This window comes from Vicia villosa, linkage group LG4, assembly GCF_029867415.1.
Source record: "Vicia villosa cultivar HV-30 ecotype Madison, WI linkage group LG4, Vvil1.0, whole genome shotgun sequence".
Classification (NCBI taxonomy): domain Eukaryota; kingdom Viridiplantae; phylum Streptophyta; class Magnoliopsida; order Fabales; family Fabaceae; genus Vicia; species Vicia villosa.
In genome coordinates, this window is record NC_081183.1 from 9,485,178 (window position 1) to 9,504,266 (window position 19,089).

Genomic DNA, 19,089 nt, shown 5'->3' on the forward strand with positions numbered 1-19,089 from the left:
GGGCAGACACATTAAACAAAGCGAGCCTAAAACCTTGCCGCGCAAAAGTGCGGGAAAAACAGGCATGCCCGACGGGTAGAGCTGTCAATATGGGCTACCCGACCCTAAACAATTTGATATTTTATAGTTGATATACTTGTTTTCAACAATAAATTTTTTGAAAACATTTAAATATTCTTAAAAATTTAAAATGATTTGATATTTTATAGTTGATATACTTATTTTTTTATTAGAAATGTGGGTAACGATACAAGTATGGGTACTCACATACCCAGAGAGACTGGGTACGGATGCTAAAGTTGTTACCCAAACGGATATGAACTTAGATAAGGAGATTTTTCAACCACAGATATGAGGATGAATACTAGAGTACTCATATCCTGTCCATTGCCATCCCTACTCGACCCAACCCAATTTTTTGGATCAATTTGAATGAATTTGGTCGAATTTATCATGTTTACCCAAACCATATTCACTCCCTAGTAGTTGATACACTTCAATATGCAAACATAGTTTAAGAACAAACTAGCAGTCATAACGACCGACCTCTGACAGAGACAAGGAGCTTGATGTCATTTATTGTCCTTAGCTAGACAATGAGACATGTACCATAATAACAAATAAATTGGTGTGATTCTAAGCCTCTAAGACCTTAAATTAACTGGCAATCATTGTACATAGAGGACGGACTTTTCATACCTTTTAGACTCAAACAAACATTGCGACTCTTATTAACCTACCACCGATAGAGTTATCAAATTAGTGTACTCATCCATTGTAAAGTCCGATAAAACTAGATCGGGCCGCACAACTTCAAAAAATTCATAGGTACAAACATTTTGAAAGTTGAGCTAGATACTGCTGACTGACTCTAATATTTAAAGCAACATTGACACGTAAAAATTAGAATTATCTCAAAAGCTTAGATATTTACTTAGGAAAAAAAAAGGGCTTCAACCCAGAAAGACAATTTGATCCCTATAAATAGTTACATACTCAGTTAATTTCATTCATCATAAGATCTTTATAAGGTGGCAATATTGTGTGGATTAACATACTGTATATTATCATATTTAAAATAATTAAGATAATAAAAAAATATTTATATTTAAAATAATTAAATGATATCTGTTTTTTTATGTATGTCCAAATAACTTCTATTTGAAATTGTGAACACTTAAATATTTCTCCATTCTTCACTAACAAATTCAATTACCAAAATGACTATCAATTACAAATTACCCAAACCCTTATCTCAATCCTTGCAAATTCAATTACAAAAATGGTTATAAGAGGAAAAAATAATAACTTTTTGTACTTAATCCTTACAAATTAGATATATTTTAATAAAGTAATCATTAATTCAACTAAAAATTTGAAAAGCCTGATAAGAATTTTTTTTTTAAAAACCATGTATTAAAAAAAATTACGCAAATAACCACGTCTCGGAGAAAATTACACAAATAACCATGTCTTCTGCATTAAACATATATTTGTATAATTTTCTCTGAAACATGATTATTTACGTTATTTTTTTTAATATATGGTTATTTAAAAAAAATTGCCTGATAAATAAAATGTGAAAGTTTTTCAACAGAATTCTATATTTATGGACAAAGATAATATCTTGTCTCAATTTAATAATAATAATGACCGGTTAACCGAAACAAGGAATATATATTTTTCAATTTAAGCTGCTCACTTATCAATATAAGCTGTACAGACAACAAATTACCTCTTCATTTACAACCTCTCAACAAATTAGCTTATTTATCATGAGAAAAAAATCATAATGAACCTGATCAGGAAGATCCTAGAAGACCAAAACAAAACAACATAATTCACATAGGTCAGCCAAATGACCTCTCACTACTTCATAAATGCATTGCTCGGCGAGACCCTTTCTTGCCGTTTAGCATATCCTTTTCTAATGGGTTATCAAATGTTGGGAATTCAATCCTGTCTGACAAATGCAGAACTCATCTCTGTACTGTAAAACGACTCTTCTGGATTGATTTCATACAATTCATCCTTCTCATCCTCCCATTTGATGATCTCCCTCACGTACTTGAATGCCTCGTCAACTGAGACACGATCCCGACCTCGAGTTTGCCCCACAAATAACTTCTGGCCAGTTAAGGAATAATAAAGCTCCTTGAATCTTACAGCTATATAGTAATATGCTTGGTGTGCTAGTACATGATTGTTGTGATGAGGCCTTACTGGACAGAAATCCGAAAACCACTCGCAAGTTGACAGAGGAGCTTTGTTTATCTTGTCTTCAAAGGCATCATACTTATTTAGCAAAAGCACAAAAGGGGTATCTTTAAAACAGGGATGCCTCACCAGACTCTCGAAAAGATCTCGGCTCGCTAACAATTTGTTCTGAACCTTACCAGTATTAGTAGGCCACATTTGGTCATAGTCACTCAAGGCAACACAAAAAATGACTATCCTCACATCTTCGAACATTTCCAACCATTTGCAGCCATCACGTAGTCCCTTCGAATTTATGCGAATCAGTTGAAATCTGGGCCAAGGACAATATTACGGAGTTAAGAACATTTTCAGAAGTTTCCACAAAACAAAGACAAAAGGAAATGGAAGAGAAGATTTACTTGGTTTGAGGAGCTGGGTTATTTAAGTTCTCACTGTATATCTCAGACATAGGACTCCTATCATCAAATGAAAACTCCATGAAAGCAAGACCGTTGCTTTGTGTAACTCCTTCAGCATATAATATATCCTTATCAGAAGGTTCATACTCATTGCTTGATATTTCTATTGCCTGTGCAGGAAGGATCACATATGTTCAGATACTATTATATTTACAGCACAAAACAGAAACTACTATATTTACAGCACAAAACAGAAACTACTATATTTACAGCACATTCTTAAAATTATTGCTATTGACAAATGACAAATCAAAACAATAAAAGATGGCATATCATATTTGAAATAAGTTAGTGAAACCCATCCTATTCAACCTAGGAATATTTTATATAAGAAAAAACACATGACAAATAGCTATGATTTTATATGTCGAAACAGATAGACTAAACAGTAGGGAATGAGTAATATAACTCAAGATTATGATTTTCAAATTTACAGTGTATTTCAGATATTCATTTGAAGGTTCTGTTCTCAATCTTCAATCCATAGTGAAGTTAGCAAACTTCAATCTTCCCATTTCTAGAGTGCAGTCAACAGAGATGAACTCAGAATGCCTTCTTCTTTTCATTAAGTGAGATTTTTTGTTGAAAGAGTTACTTCCTTTGGCAAGGAATTGGAGCGAAGTTTCTGGTGTAAGAAATATGAGAAACATGTGATCATTCATATCCCCCAGTTTTATCATAAGATAGTGATGTTGTTTCAGCGGATTTAAGGAAAATCACTTTTACACAGTATTTCCTTTTTAGATATGGTGGGACTTTTACCTTAAAATAACAAAGACATTGTTCGTTTAAGGGAAGACGTGTTGCTTACTAATGCTGCTATGTGTTGGTTTAGAATAAAATCCATTAAATATCTTGTGCAGAACCAGTCATGTGAAGTTACAAGCAGTGAATCCAAATAATGAACAAATATGGAGTAAATCAACATTATTTAGGTTTTCAATATCAAGAAAAGATGCAAAATCTCAAACAGTTAAGAAACCAGTTCAGTTCAGAACTAAAACTACAGAACCAGTTCAGGTGAAACTCCAGTTCGGTTAGGTTTTCGCATACTGTTTTTATGGTTCAGTTTGATTTGAGTCTGTTTTCTCTACCTCCTTATGGAAAATAAATTTAGTATATTTATATTTTATGGTTAAGTTACAAGTAAAAATCAAGCGCAAACTTGAGAAAATTCTCAATAAGTAATTGCTCAAATATTAACATATACTGACAAAGTAAAAAATCTTTGACTGATATAAAATGAAACTTCTGATAAAATCGCCTTAACAATAGCAATTTCTAAGTGCAACATTTATTTAGATCCCCAATGGGATAAGTGAATCTTGACCAAGTTATAAATGGTTTAAACAATAATGTATATTGACTATTGAGTCTTCCAGTGAGCCTTAACTTATGTGTCAGCTAGGTGTTTTACAGACATGCTCTTGAGGTTGAGTCCAATTGCAATTAATCACTTCAAATACAAGGTAAGGTTACACTATAGAGCCATATCCATGCAAATTATACTTTTATTCTAATGTCAGAATATGTAGTATAAATTTGCAGCAGTGCTTACACTACGCTAGAGCTTCATGAGAGAGTCACTCGATCACTAAGTTCGTATAAAAATAATATCATGTATGAAACTAAAAACCTCCCCAATTAGTTAAATTTGTTGCCATTATATATAGTAAATGTTTAAATGAATGCTACCAAACAATAAACCCAATGTACAAGTGACTTAGATAGAACAAGCCAGTACACAATCAACCATTAAGTCCAGAAGAAGTTTGTTCTTTTATTCTAGAGCCAACATATTTAACCACCAATCCCTTTAAATTCTTTCTTTTTAGTTGATAATAAATTAGCACTTTTTAAGACCTTCACTTTTTAATTTCTTCCCTTTTAATTGATGGTGCTGTTTCAATTTAAGTCCTTCTCAGTTCTCAGCATATATGCCTTGTCTTACCACTCAGGTTTCTTTATGTAACCTGATAAGTTGCACTGCAACTCTTGCACATATTTGAACATTTTATCTATTCCTAATGTAACAAAACTAACAAGGAATAACAGGTACAATAATTGCTCTATCAAGTACTGAGGCCAGGTGCATCGAATTAACTCCAGAATGGAAAAGGAAAATTGATGTTTTAGTTGCAATATTAATAAGATTAATAGTTCATAACGACAAGGGAAAGGAAATATACAAGACAAAACCACACCAAATACTGCTCGAGAAGAAAAAATAGAAAAAATATGAAATGGTAGCAACATACCCGATCTAAGAAATATTTAGCAACGTCGGGAAGATTATGCAATTCCTCTCTTCTCTTATATGTTTCCTGAACAGCAGGATCTTTCCATATCTCATCCACCATAGGAGCATACTCACGTGTAGCAGCAGGGAAGAAAGCCTCCAAATCCCCCGTAGCCATAATATCCAGCAACCAATCAGAAAAATGCTTGAATCTTTGATTGATCGAATAAATGCTTGGTTTGTTTTCATCAGTTGCTGTTTCTGCTAAATGCATTGCAGAGTTAATTAGATTCACTCACAGAACTCAGACTTTACCAAAGACATAATGACATATTTAGAACTCCTACTAAGACAGAAAGTAACTCCCAACAATGGTTTTATTGAAAGTTTGGTCTTTGATTGATCCATGTTGTCAAACCATCTAGTCAGAACGTGAGACAGACTTGGTGTTGTTGCTGTTATCAGTTATAAGTTTGGATTGTCTTTATTGTAATAAATATTCATTATTGTAGGACAAAATACAAAAGAGGGAACTGGAGTTAAATTTGATGTAGTTTAACATCTGTATGACAAATGACTCAAGAGTACTAAAGGTTTGATTTAAACTTCCAAGAAACATACAGAAGAAATGTGAACATTTTCAGACTTTTTATCATTTCTCACAAGAAAACCATTGCTAGTAAATTGAGATTTGAGACTAAAAACATAAGCAATAAAATAGAATCATTGACTTAAAAGAGAAACAGTGAGGCAGTGAGCAAAACAAAAATTGAAGTGAGCAAGTTACACTTTAACTTAAAGGGAAACAGCACTATCACAGAGAAGGAAGAAACGGAAGAAAAATAAAGCCATGCCCATACCTGGTCCAGATCCTTCACCTTCTAACGAACTAGACTCTTTCTCTTCGAGAGCTTCCTCTTCAAACTGCTCTCTTCCTTCAAGCAGAATGCTGAGATACTTGTACATACTGCTTTGAATCATGAGTTTGATGTCTTGCAACTCATCAGCAGAAAACTTGTTACCATATAAAAACTTGGCCTGTTAAAAGGATATGGATGGTAAAATTAAAACCATGAGAACATTTGGTACCCAACTATAGAATAAACACCAAGTAAACAGATTTATGATAATAATATAAAATAGGCACATCATAAAAAGTACCTAAATAGGAAAATAGGGGGGCAAGTCCCCATGTCCTTCATCCAAAAGATAAAAGCAAAGTACACACATTCAAAATATTGAAACTATAGAAAATAGAACTTCTACACATCTTTTGTTTATGACAAAAACTTCTACTCATCTACATATACATTTATAAGTGTATGCATATATGAGCATGCATTATGACATTTTATGATTGTGGAAAACACACGTGACATTTATGCATAGAGCTATTTGTGTATGCATGTATGCATATGTAAGCAACTACGTAATTATACAACAAATATTTATGCAAGTGTAAGGTTTACATCTATAGCTTAAACTCAATTAGAATCATTTATTACTTGCATGACTGAATGTATAAAAACATATCTGTTAAATTTATACGATAAATCTATAATGCATAAGAAAATAAAATCATGTTTCAAACTTATAGCTTGATGTGAATAGTATCCTGGGTGTTAACCTTTTTTTTCTTCTTGAATGGCAAATGTTGGTTGTTACTTTATATTTTGTTAGTGCCGGGGGAGTTGAACCGGTGACCTCCTTATCACTCCAACCCTTATGTCCTCCCCCCAAATCACCTTATCAACCGATAAATTGGATGTTATTAAAAAGGACAGAACACTTATCTTTATTTATTTTAATGCATTACTACTACTACTAGAATCTTAATCCTACTCAAATAAGGAAACAAATCATGATACATATATAAGGAGATTTAGAAAACAATCTGAAAGTACTGTTAGGCACGTGAACAAAATGGAACAGAACAACTCGTATTATCCTGTTGTATTTGATTAAATGTTCCATTTCAACCTTTTTGTTGTTATGCTTTTAGTATACATCAAACATCTGTCACACTCTAACCTATCTACTAAATCATACCTAATAAAGATATTTTATGTTACAACGAATTATCCTGAAATAGCATCAAGATATCAAGATATTATATGATATTGTTCATATATTCTTACCACATCTAAAATCATTAGCAAATAGTCTATTGTATTACTGAAGACTATAGTCAGTAGCAGTCCACAACAATTCATTCCTCTACGAACCAAGCAAATAAACTACGGCTCTTCATTAAGCCCTTTATTCAGCAGAAAAAGGAAAGAGAAAGTATCCCAAACCAGCCACATTAAATGGACGAATACAAGCAGCAATGAGACAGACGGTAAGAAAAAGAAGCAACAAACATACCTGTTTAAAGAGAGTAGCTGTTCCAGATCCTTCCATTCCAAACAGCAAAAGTTTCTGAACTCTACCATGTTCCAAATACTCAGGCACTGACCTTGTTGAATAGTTAGTGGGATTATCTTTGACCCCAAGAGGATTAGTAGATGGTACAGGCAAAGAGAATAATGAACAGATGAAACGAGTGGACGCCTGCCTACCATAAACCAAACCAATATTGTATAAAAAATAAAAACCAAATCAAGACATTTGCAAGCTCAAAATACACAGAAGGTATATACTACTATTATCAGATAAGAGAGAACCTTTCCCCATATGTTGCCCTTAATATTATTTTGGCCTTCTTCCTCATAAGATCCATCATCATAAACCCAGAAATGGGTATCTCGTGGACATTGAACCTTTGCAAGCTGAAAAGATAAATAGACAAGTTACACATAGTTCGATGTTGACAAGAGCAATATAAACATAGAAACAATGAATTAAACATAGTTTTATGTTGACAAGAGCAACAAGTTATAAACATATAAACAAGATGCAATTTGCAGACTTTTCAATGCGATTAGATACAAAAGATCAACCTTGAAAAATCCAAGCTTAACGGTATATAATTGACATGAATCATATATATAGTAATGAGAAAATGAAGATTCAATCTTTCTTTCACTGACTGGACATTGTCAAGCTATATTAAAAGAGGGGAGCATGATTGTCTACAGAAAGGTTCATGCCATCTTTTTTTCAAGAAACGCTTCACAAGATCATACATTACTTTGGTAAAAAATGTTCTTCAAAAGATATAATGAGGTGCAGAAGAGGAAACAGGCATTAAAAGCAGACAAAAAAAGGAAAGTTTACCAAGTCAAAGTAGACACTTCAGCTCCAAATTGTACATAAAAGATAGCAACGAAAAAATTTATGGACTCAGAAAAACCACAAATAAATTAATTACACACGAAATCTAAGAGATATTTAAGCTATAAATCTAATAGAAGCATTGTCACCAACAAGTACGACTGTGTATTCAAGAATCTTAAAGGAAACTGTCCACAAGAAAAATTTAATGGTTTTCACTTGTCCAAGATTTTATAAACACAACTTTTGTTGATAATATTTTATTTTACCCTGCACATGGATTAGATCATTAACTGCCTCTTAATTAAACGATGTTGGTGCTTGACAAGAATTTAACTACAGCAAGCCTCGTTCAAAAGCTATGTGCTTAGTAACAGAAATAGCTATAATCTAATATAGAAGGAAAAGGGTTTATATCGTTTTCTGTTTCTGAGACAGCCAGTTTGCTAAAAATTGCAGAACTCTACGATGAATACTCAGTCAATAAGGTATATGGAAGCCCTAGCTAGAAAACACTCACAAGGATATTAAAAACATAGGCATCCTAGTCGTACACCTATTAATCTCCATGTTTTCACATTCCATTCTAAACTGAATCCAAGCCAAAACAAAAGGAGAACGAAACAAGGTTACCTTCAACATTCTAAGCTCAATCTTTGTTATTTCACGGCCATTCATGTAGACTCTAGTATTCCCATTGCTTGCTTCCGGTTGAAGCTTGCCTCCAATATTAAGCTTCGAACTTATTATCTTATCAGGCTTCTCTCCCTCCTGAAAACCCATCGCTTCCAGATTTTAAAAAAATAAACCAACAACAACACAAAACAATCCAAAAATAGCAACTACCATAAACATAAACATTCAAAAACATTTCCAAACACTAAAAATTAGCTATTTTTGATCTCTATTTTTCTTATTTTCACCTTTCCCCATAGTCCAGAATCCTTATCATACCAATACCTCCCAGGTTTCAACTTCTGAGGAGGGACCGGACAACCCAAAATCTCAGCCAACTCTTCCTGCCTCAACTGCCTACCATTAACAATAAGCTGCTCCGGCCGAAGCTGATTGGCAGCACACTCTTTTTCAGCTTTCATAATCTGATTAATCTCCAAAGGACTACAAACTCTACTCAACATTCTCGAACACTTTCCTAAACTCGACCTCTTACTCTCATCTATCGGCTGTCCGATACAACTCACACATTTCCGTCCTTCAGGCATAGAACCCATAGCTTTCAAAACACAATTACTACAATACCTTGCATCACAAACCAAACACGCTTCTTTTTCTTTCAACCTATTTTTATTCCCACACCTACTACAAACACCACGTTTCACCATAGCATTTTTCCGCGCCGCCGCAGAAACAGGCGATCCAACCGGCTCAGTCGCAACCGACCGCGGCGAGAGATAACTATCTCCACCATCAGACTCAGAATCCCTAGGTTCATTAAACGTTACAACAGTAGGTCGTTTAACTTCAACACCAGGAGACGGAATCGGAGCAGAACTCGGAACCGTAGGCGACGAAACAGAACTCCCGTCGTCCACGGCGGCTACTTCACCGGAGAAATCAAACCGATCGCCTTCAACTTCACCGCTCCGCGAATCGAACTGAGATTGAGTTCTCGAAACAGAACTCGACCTTTGACTCTCAACCGGACTTCGTAACTCGCGGCTGAAACCACCGTTCGGAACTCTACTAAACCTCGAGTAACGAGGATAAACCGGCATGGCGACGGGAATCGAGGAACCGGAACCGGAACGATCAGACGATATAGAAGCTGTACGAATCGAAGCTGCGGAGGTTCCGATTTCAAGCGGATCGACTCTCGGAACATCATAGGGAACAGGAGGACCTTCATACTCAACAGCGATGGAGTAATCGAGGTGATCTTCGTCAGGTAACGGCGCGCCGGCGGGAAGCATACGGCGGAGGATGTGTTCCCATGATTTGTCTTCTTCGGCGGACTCCGACGCCATCGGAAAGGTTGTTACGGTGGTTGTTTGGGTAACGAGAAAATGGAAGGAAATAAGAGAGAAAATGGGGAAAGTGGAAAATTGAAGGAATCAATGGAAAAAGGGTTTAAGTCGTCAAGTTTGTTATTTTTTGAGAGATTAGTGAGAAAAGGGAAAGAGATTGAAATCAGTGTTGAGTTGTCAGCTGCTGCGGTTGGCACAAAGTAAACGGTATTTCTTTTTTCTTTTTTATATAAGTCGAGTTTCTCTGGTGCAAATTACTGAACACCACTGCGTGTTTAAGGGTGAGTTCGAACTTAAGACATTTGATTAAATTAAAAAATATTTCAAGTGCTCTTAAATTATAACTTTTTTTTCAATAAAATTAAGTATAATAAATATTCGTGAATATTAGTCAAACTAATTAGTTTAAAAAGTATTAAGAATAATAGTTAATTCTTATTAAATAAAGATAGTGTTGAATTTTAAAGTGGAGGTTTAATTAAATTTAGTAAATCGAGAAAATTTAAATAAGATATTGTTGGATTTAATCAATTACTTAAATTTATTTTTAAAAAAACACACAACATACTCTAAACATAATCTTGTCATTATCTAATCAGTTTGTATGTGTTCTCGTCTCTTGTCGTCCTCCTTGATTCAACGGCACCAGGGCCGGCCCAATTAAACCAGAGACCCTGTTCTAATTTAAAAAATGGGCCTAAATATATATTACTTGGATAGTGTAAAATAATTTACGCTGTCAATCAATCAATAACGTGTATCTTACTAAATCACGCTTATCTTTTAAAATTATATTGATGATATTCCAAATCAATGAATTTCTATTGAATCACAATATAAAACTATTTTATGTAGTAAATACACTATATATATAAATCAATAAATTATACTATTGTCTATTTAAAATTTAAAAACAGCTTATACTATTCTATTTCCAACACCATCAACATGTGTCTGGAATATGTGTATGTAATATGTATGTTTTCTTAAGGAAATTGTCAATTTTAAAGAACGTAGTAATTTTTATCAGTTTGGAAAAAATAAATATTTACTCTTTATTCAATTAAGTTAGAATTTAGAAACTGTTAAAGATTTAAAAACTATTTAAGAAATACATGTTTGATAACTGGTATTTTTTCATGATTTAATCATTTATTTTTATTAATTAATAATATTTTATAAGATGAGTTAAGTATTTTACATTTTTTTGATTTTTTTTTCATTATCTTTATTGAAAATGAACTAGTTGATTAAAGTTAAATATTCTATAACTTACTTTTTTTCTCTCTCAATAATTCCATTTTATATAAAATAAAAATAAATAAACAAACAAATTTAATGGATTAAGGTTTTTTCATCAATAAACTGCAATAAAAGAAATGGAACATATAGTTTCATCCTAGAAAGTCCAAATTAAAACATTGAAACAGACATTAAGTGATATAAATGTAATAGCACCGTTTCGTTTTTTTATATTTAAAGAAAAAGAAGGTCTTTATAGCAGCTAACACGTTTTAATTTTCTAATAAATAACTAGTTACAGAAAGAGGGGCCTTAGAAATTGTGGGGCCCGGCGCTACAGGGCTTGTTGCGCCTGAAGATGGCCGGCCCTGAACGGCACCATTATAATGTCTTCATTCTAAAAAAATTGTTTAATAAAAAAAAGGAAATAAATATGTTGTGATCAAAGAAAACACAAAAGGAATGAAATTGATTGTTTATCACTTGTTTTGGTTTATATTCACTAAAGTTCTTCTTCTTGTGGATTATTTTCACTTTGAGACAATTTTTTTCTCTATACAAAAGAGTCTTATGTATTCATCCAAGGCATAAAAATATGATTCGTTACTCTTCTTTCTCACCCACTTTCTTGATATATATTTTATATATACTTACTATTAGAGAGCGAAAGGCTTAATATAAGAGTTGCGTAATTTGTTTTTCTAATCAAATTTTATTGTAATTGTAATTCAATATCTTAGTTCTCTTATAACATTGAAAGTCATATAAAGGTTTCAAGTTAAATTTGTGTAAAAGTTTGGTGTAAAGTGGATGTGAGTCGAATCTATTATAAAAGCTCAAAGCTATTAGGGAAATCTTAAGAAAAAACTCTATGGGACAGGATTACTCTGATTTTTTTAAGGTCAAGTCAGTATAAATCCTAGTGTGATATATCTAACTCTTCTCTTTTATTTTTGTGCACTTTATCTTCCCCTGACTAATTTCATGTTTCATCTCTTTCTTAAATTGTTCAACCTTAAAATCAATCTTTTGCAAAAAAAGTTTTCAAAACCTAAATAGCATAATTCACACTCCTCTTATGTTTGAAGTCACTTGGTCAACCCCCTTCTCAACCCCAGGCTATTTCACCCCCTCAAAAATATGTGGATAAATTCATGAAGTTCTTGCAATAAAATCACTTTTTACTAAGCTTAAGGACCTACATATATAAAATCAGTGACATGTCTAAAGAGGAGAAGTATGTGAAGTAAAGTCTTACAATGTTTTGGGAAGATATTTATAGCGTCTAAGAGGTGGATCCTTCAGGCGCCAACCCACAAAAATTGTGGAAGATCTCAAGAGTGTCTATATGAAAAAAATGGTTAACTCACGTCTCTCTCGTGCTTGCCAACTTTGATAGGACGCATGACCTTATGTCCTGCTCCCTTGGCGCATGTAAAATCCCATATGCTTTGAACAAATGCATTTTTTATTGATTATGGCTATGTATTTGTGCAGTAGTGGATCTTTAACTTGTTCTTCCCTATCGACTTGGAAAACCACAAGTTAGGAATTTGATTTTTCCTGCTCCAATATCTGATGCCAATGTGAGACTGGTGATGAAAGCTTTCTGCATGATTATTTGTGGTGGAAAATTCGAAACACTGAGACATTTGTACCATGATCCATTCATCACTCTAAATGATGAACCTAACTCCACTTCCTCTATTAATTGATGGCTCGTCTACAAATACGGTTCATTTCATGCATGACTCTAAGGTAGTTGCTGTCATTTTTCGATGAAATATACAAAGACTTAGGCTTTAAAGGCCTTCTTGGCCTCAAAAGATATGTCAAACTTTGATATCTCAATTGACCACTTAATCACTTGCCCCGCCAAATCTGGTTTGGAGACGACTTGCTTTAATGGTGGATATTTGTGAACTACTATTATATATGCTAAAAAATATGGATCAGTTTGCTTGTAGGTACTATAGACGATGATTCCTTGATCCTTTAAGTGATAGTAATGGTTTTGATGATAATTCTGATGTTCGGTGAAATCACGACGGATGATTTTTTGCTTGATCATGTTGATCTATGGTGATATCTTTCAAGTTATCTCTGAAGATGTTACTCATCCTAAAGTTATCCAAAGTCTCATCAGGGACAAGATTCAAGAACCCAGTGAAGTGTTAAAGTCAAAGATATTGTATAAAGGATCTTGAGTCTTCAAAGTTGTGAAAGGGAAGAAGTGTGAAAGCTTGCCTGGTCGGTTGTGCACTTAATGAAGTGTATGAGGGCCCAGAGTATTGTAAAAGTGTTACCGTAACTCATAAGTTATTAATCCAACTGTCACATATTCACAAAATGTTTTTGAGGACCCCTTCTTTTAGTTAAAATCACCAGAAAATGTGTTTTTTGCATATAACTAGTTGGTTACAAGCCCAAATAATCTCGCTCTTAGTTCATGAGCTTAGCCTGTGAAAAAGTTCACTTAGTTTGATGGATAAGAATGTTAAAATCTCTCAATCAATTGTAATAAGGTTCATGGGCATAACCTAGTTAAATCTCAAAAGATATTGTACATATTTGGAATATCAAGGCCGATCAGGCAAGCCGGCCCAGGAGCAGGACATATAAGAGCTAGGATTAACTTCGAAGATCCTCAAGTCGGCAGACTGCATCCCTACTCAGATGACTCACAATCTCCAACCCGACATAAAGCAGTGAATCAACTCGACCTAACAGCGGTCCCACATCTAAGGAGACATCGACTCTAATGAGGCCGGAGCCGCTTACCCCAGTCGACCATAACGGTTATCTACATACGAAGAGCCTCTTCCATTACAGGAGTTACGACCCCTTAATGGATGACGGCGGAGTTACAAGAGCATCCATATCTGGATGAAGCTCCAATAATACATCCATAAACTTAATACTGTATTTGCATTGTCTTGATGAATGCTGTGTTGAGAACATGTTTGTTGTTATGCATTATTGTTTATCTCTTGCTATGATTATTTATTTTATTTTACGCGTGTATGTTAGATTTATAGATACAAAAAACTTGTGATTTGTCTATTGGAAAAATGAATTTGTCAACAATTTATAAAAATAATATTGCATACATAGTTCTATAAAAAGAGGGATACATTAGTGGATATAGAATAAAATATATTATTCCAAATTTTTAGAAGATGTATGTTCCTCTCAAGATAAAAGTTTTTGGATGACGGTGTTTTATTGAGAGGCTTCTTACTATATATTTGCTTGTTTGTCAAGGTATTCTTAGTAACACTAGTGATATTTGTTGCATTCTTTGTAGAGTTGCTCTCGAATCTTCGTATCATTCTTTGTTTTTGTGTCATATTGTCGATTTAGTGTGGAAGGAAGTGGTCAGTTTAATTGATTTTGTTGACTTTGATGCGGTCAATCTTTTAGATAGTTTTTTGAGGTGGAATCGCTTTTGTAAATTCAAGAGATTTAAAAAAGGAAAAGAAGGTTGTGTTTGGTTAGCAACAATATGGAGTTTGTGGATCCTAAGGAACATGATCATTTTTAGAGAGAAGGATTGGAACGTCTTGGATGTCATTTGGAACATCAAAGCTTTGTTATGGAGGTGGTCTTTTATCGAAAATATTACACAAACCAATTATAACTTCTATAAGTTTTGTAAAAAGCCTTTGTTTTATCTCTCTTAGGTTTCATTTGGTGTGTAATTTTTCCTTTCCCGAGTAGTATCTCGGTGCTTTTGAAATCGGGTTCGAGAATTTTTATTCTCTTTTATTGAAACTTGCTTAAAAAAATATTATTCCAAATTTTTATTCTTTTATGAAATTCATTAGAATGGTGATATTGATATTTAACATATTTATTCATGTTGTAATCTCATAGGAATTTACATAAAGTCACTGCAAATTAAAACATTTGAGAAAATCTCATTTACTCGTACTCATGTAATCGCAAAATCCATAAACGCACCTACGAATACAATTAACTCTATATGGACAATCTTTTTCCACAGTGTTCTCAGTACAAGGAATAGTCGTATCTGCATTTCAAATTTCAAATCAGAAAAAGATAAATGTTACTAAAATGAAATAAAATATTTATTGTGTATAAGATAAATTAAAAAATTAAAAAATAATATGAAAAACAACATACATCCACTTTCACCTCTACCGGCTTCAACAAGAAATAGAGAAAAAAAGATGATCAAAATATAAACAAAATTGAATAGTTGAGCCATATTTTTTCTCTTTTGTATTTAATAAATAGAGTTTCTTCATCACTTTATAAATAAAAGTTCAATTTAATAATTATTAACTTTTATGTGTTGCCAGAAGCCATTTATAAAATTAAAATTAAAATATTAATAATCTCTAAACAATATGTCGTGTGTATCCTTTAACTCAATTGATTACTATCATCAAAGTTAGGTTTTTCTAATTATGAAGCTTTATTAGTTTATTAGTGTGTGTGTGTGTGTATATATATATATATATATATATATATATATATATATATATATATATATATATATATATATATATATATATATATATATATATATATATATATATATATATATATATATATATATATATATATATATATGACATATCATATGAGAATGACATATTTATATGAGAATGTGAGAATGAATCTGAACCATTGGATTTTAAAATAAATGGTGGAGATTATGGGTGAATCTTTTTTCTCTCTCCTACATTTTGAAATAAATGATGTAGGAGAGAGAAAAAAAGATTCACCAATAATCTCCACCATTTATTTTAAAATCCAATGGTTTAGATTCATTCTCACATTCTCATATAAATATGGCATTCTCATATGATATGCCCTATATATATATATATATATATATATATATATATATATATATATATATATATATATATATATATATATATATATATATATATATATATTAACCTTTCAAATGTCTAAGGAGAAAATATAAAAATTAAAATGAACAATAAAATAGAAATAATATGTATCAATAACATATTGAAGTGATGAAAACACATATATTTATAAATTAAAAGACAATAGGATGATTATTATTACTTTTAATATAATTAGAGATGTTAGTGTAGAGTGTAAGGGTGGCTTTCTTAAATTCATAGGCAGTTGTAGTGTTGTCAAAGCTGAGTTGTGGGGCGTTTTCGAAGGCATCAAGTTAGCGATAGAGATGGACATAACGAGAATAGAGATTAATATGGATTCAGAGATATTCATCAGAATGTTAAAGACAGGGATAGCCAAAGATATGGAGAGTGTCTCCTTGGTGAAGCAAATCATGAAGAAACTGGAGGAATTTCAAGTTTTTAATTTGGTTCATAGTGCCTCTAGTGGGGAGTTTATGGTTTTCGGAGTGGTTGTTCCTGAATTCATTAGGCAGTTAGTGATTTTTGATATCAAAGGAGATTCCTTTCGTAGGAATCATTTTGTGTAGTCTTTTTTTTTTTTGGCTTAGGCCTCCCTCCTAGAAAAAGAAATAAATTAAAATCAATGTTACTATTTTTTAAATTAGTTTATTATTGATCTACTAACCAACACATATACAAATAAACATTTTTTAGAAGATGGAAATATGTTTACTCGAATTTGAACACAAATTTAATATAAAACGATTACCTATCCAAAAAATTAGATTGTAACAACGGGTTTAAAGTTATTACATAGAGTTTCAATGAGGAGATTTATATGGAGTAATCCGAAGGTTATGTGCTTTCTGGTAATAAACAAAAAGCATGGAAGTTTGTCAAATCCTTGTATGGATTAAAACAAGCACATAAATAACGACATCAAAAGTTTGACTTTGTCATTACAAGATACACAATTTAAGGGGACACACAATTTTGTTTTTGACAAAGACAAAGATTATCAAAGAAGGAAAAAATTAAAATATCATGCACGTCAATGTTGAAATTGATCAAGAAAGTTTAACATATATTCAAGTGAAGATTTGAGATTGTTAGAAAAAGATTTGGTTCTACACTTTATCTCTAAGCTTTGATGATAATAACACATATATTTTATATGTAAACAATTTTTTTCTAATGTTTTCTTGAGTGTGCAGATCAAAGCTCTGTATGATTTAGGACTATTGTCTAAAAAATCATCGGAAATGTTGTTGTCAGAAAGACAACTCTACTTCACTCTTAAAGAAACATCAATAGTGCTATGGAATGCTGAATGTTAATCAGAAAGAGGATCTCATGTGTAATTATCAACAAGATGATGCTTCAGAAGTCTCAAGTATCTCAGGATCAGAAAACAAAGTCTACATCAAAGCACAAGTTGTTGCTTCAAAAATCACATGTCAAGATATGTTCGTTAGAAGAGTTGTTGCTCGTTACTCTAAAGACATAGTCAAGATCAGCTGATACAAGACGTGTTCCTCAGATATGTTGTTGCACTTTTAACTAAAGACATTGTTCTATTCTGAAAGACTCTAATACTATTGCTCGTACTGTTTGTGTGTTCTCACCAACAAATCAATTATCTCTTCAGATACAAATTAGATCTAGGAAGTCATGCGTCGTACTTCAGAAAGGCTGCTGTCATTATTTATGAAAGACAAAGTTATGTTCCTATTGGCTCTAATGTTCTCATTCTATCATAACAAAGTAGTTTCTGAACTACTCATCAGATACATCGTCAAAAGAACAAAGAAAAGAAAATGAACTCTTCCAAGCTTACTACTTCAGAATCAGAAGTACATCATTTGAAGATAAAATCAAGAAACTTTCTTAAGATTCAGTACAAGGGTCTTCTGAACAACTCACGATTATCAAGACATTCATACTATTCAAAAGTTGTCTTCCGTGCCATCATGTCAATGCTGCAAGCAACAAGCTAAGGAAGTAACGTATTCTACTATCCAACACCTACACTTATATCCGTTGGAAAGTAACCGTTGGCTCTTAAGAAAAATACTCTTATATCCTCACAACGTCTCTTTCTCTGAAGACTATAATTGAAGATCAAGATCAGAAGAAAAGCTGCTGGAAGGTGAACAACCAAAGCTGTTGTAAGGCAAATAGCCAAAGCTGTGGATTGCTACTACAAGATCCAAATATGCTTCTAGTTGCAAATGCCAAAGCTGGAGATGTTGTTCATCGCAAATGCTAAAGATGCAATGCTACTACAAATGCAAATAATCCAAAGCTCAATCAAAGCAAAGCGAAAGTTTTTGCAACATTATGAGGCTGAAGCTGAAGAGGACAAAGAAAGAAGAGAAAGAATATTACTACAAGATGCAATTTAACTTTCATCATAAACATTTATATAGAATCTTGTAAAAGCAAGGAGTTGTTGCTCATATCTTTCTCAACACTTTCGTGTTGTATTTGTACTTAAATCTTTTGCGTAATTTGCTTTTAAGAAGCACTCTTATAAACACAACTGATAATCAATTTATATTGATTATTCCTTGAGTGACTAGTCTTAGTTTTTATATTCAAGAAGACGGTGACTGTTTGTCATCATGGGAAATCTTCTTTAGGGGACTAGTTGGGTCAGAATTCTTAAGGGATCACTAACAGAATTTATCAATGTTTGGTTGTTAGTCACTGATAGTTTGTCCGTGCAATTGTAATCATTTCTATGATTGGTGAATTAAGTCATTTTCTAAGGCAAAATCACCATGGTGGGTTGACAGGACTAACCTTTTCTAACGCAAAATATTTTCTCTTTATTGCATTCGCTAATGTTTATTTTA

At 32.8% G+C, this 19,089-nt stretch overlaps 1 protein-coding gene and 1 long non-coding RNA gene across 3 annotated transcripts; both read right to left on the bottom strand.

The window, feature by feature from the left end:
• Positions 1-1,657: 1,657 nt before the first annotated feature.
• Positions 1,658-10,321, bottom strand: LOC131594458 (extra-large guanine nucleotide-binding protein 3-like). Of its 2 annotated transcripts, none has more exons than XM_058866598.1 (8): positions 9,057-10,321; positions 8,767-8,904; positions 7,584-7,688; positions 7,285-7,470; positions 5,778-5,955; positions 4,937-5,178; positions 2,619-2,788; positions 1,658-2,530 (listed from the first exon to the last, which is right to left on the bottom strand). In XM_058866598.1, exons 1-8 carry the CDS (start codon positions 10,116-10,118, stop codon positions 1,954-1,956), a joined length of 2,658 nt encoding a protein of 885 aa, XP_058722581.1. In that variant the 5' UTR covers positions 10,119-10,321; the 3' UTR covers positions 1,658-1,953. The 2 variants fall into 2 exon arrangements, with proteins under 2 accessions (XP_058722581.1, XP_058722580.1); XM_058866597.1 differs by having other exon boundaries at positions 4,937-5,181.
• Positions 10,322-15,179: 4,858 nt separating this feature from the next.
• LOC131598788 (uncharacterized) lies at positions 15,180-15,782 on the bottom strand. Its single transcript, XR_009282390.1, has 2 exons — positions 15,507-15,782; positions 15,180-15,393 (listed from the first exon to the last, which is right to left on the bottom strand). It is a non-coding gene; the product is annotated as an uncharacterized LOC131598788 (long non-coding RNA).
• Between the last annotated feature and the right edge of the window lie 3,307 nt (positions 15,783-19,089).

Coding starts and splice junctions, on each gene's coding strand:
- LOC131594458 (XM_058866597.1), bottom strand. CDS start 10,118: ATGGCGTCGGAGTCCGCCGAAGAAGACAAATCATGGGAACACATCCTC. Junction 7,471..7,583: donor AGGGCAACATATGGGGAAAG/GTTCTCTCTTAT, acceptor TATGGTAGGCAG/GCGTCCACTCGTTTCATCTG. Junction 2,789..4,936: donor CTAAATATTTCTTAGATCGG/GTATGTTGCTAC, acceptor CTTCCTGCACAG/GCAATAGAAATATCAAGCAA.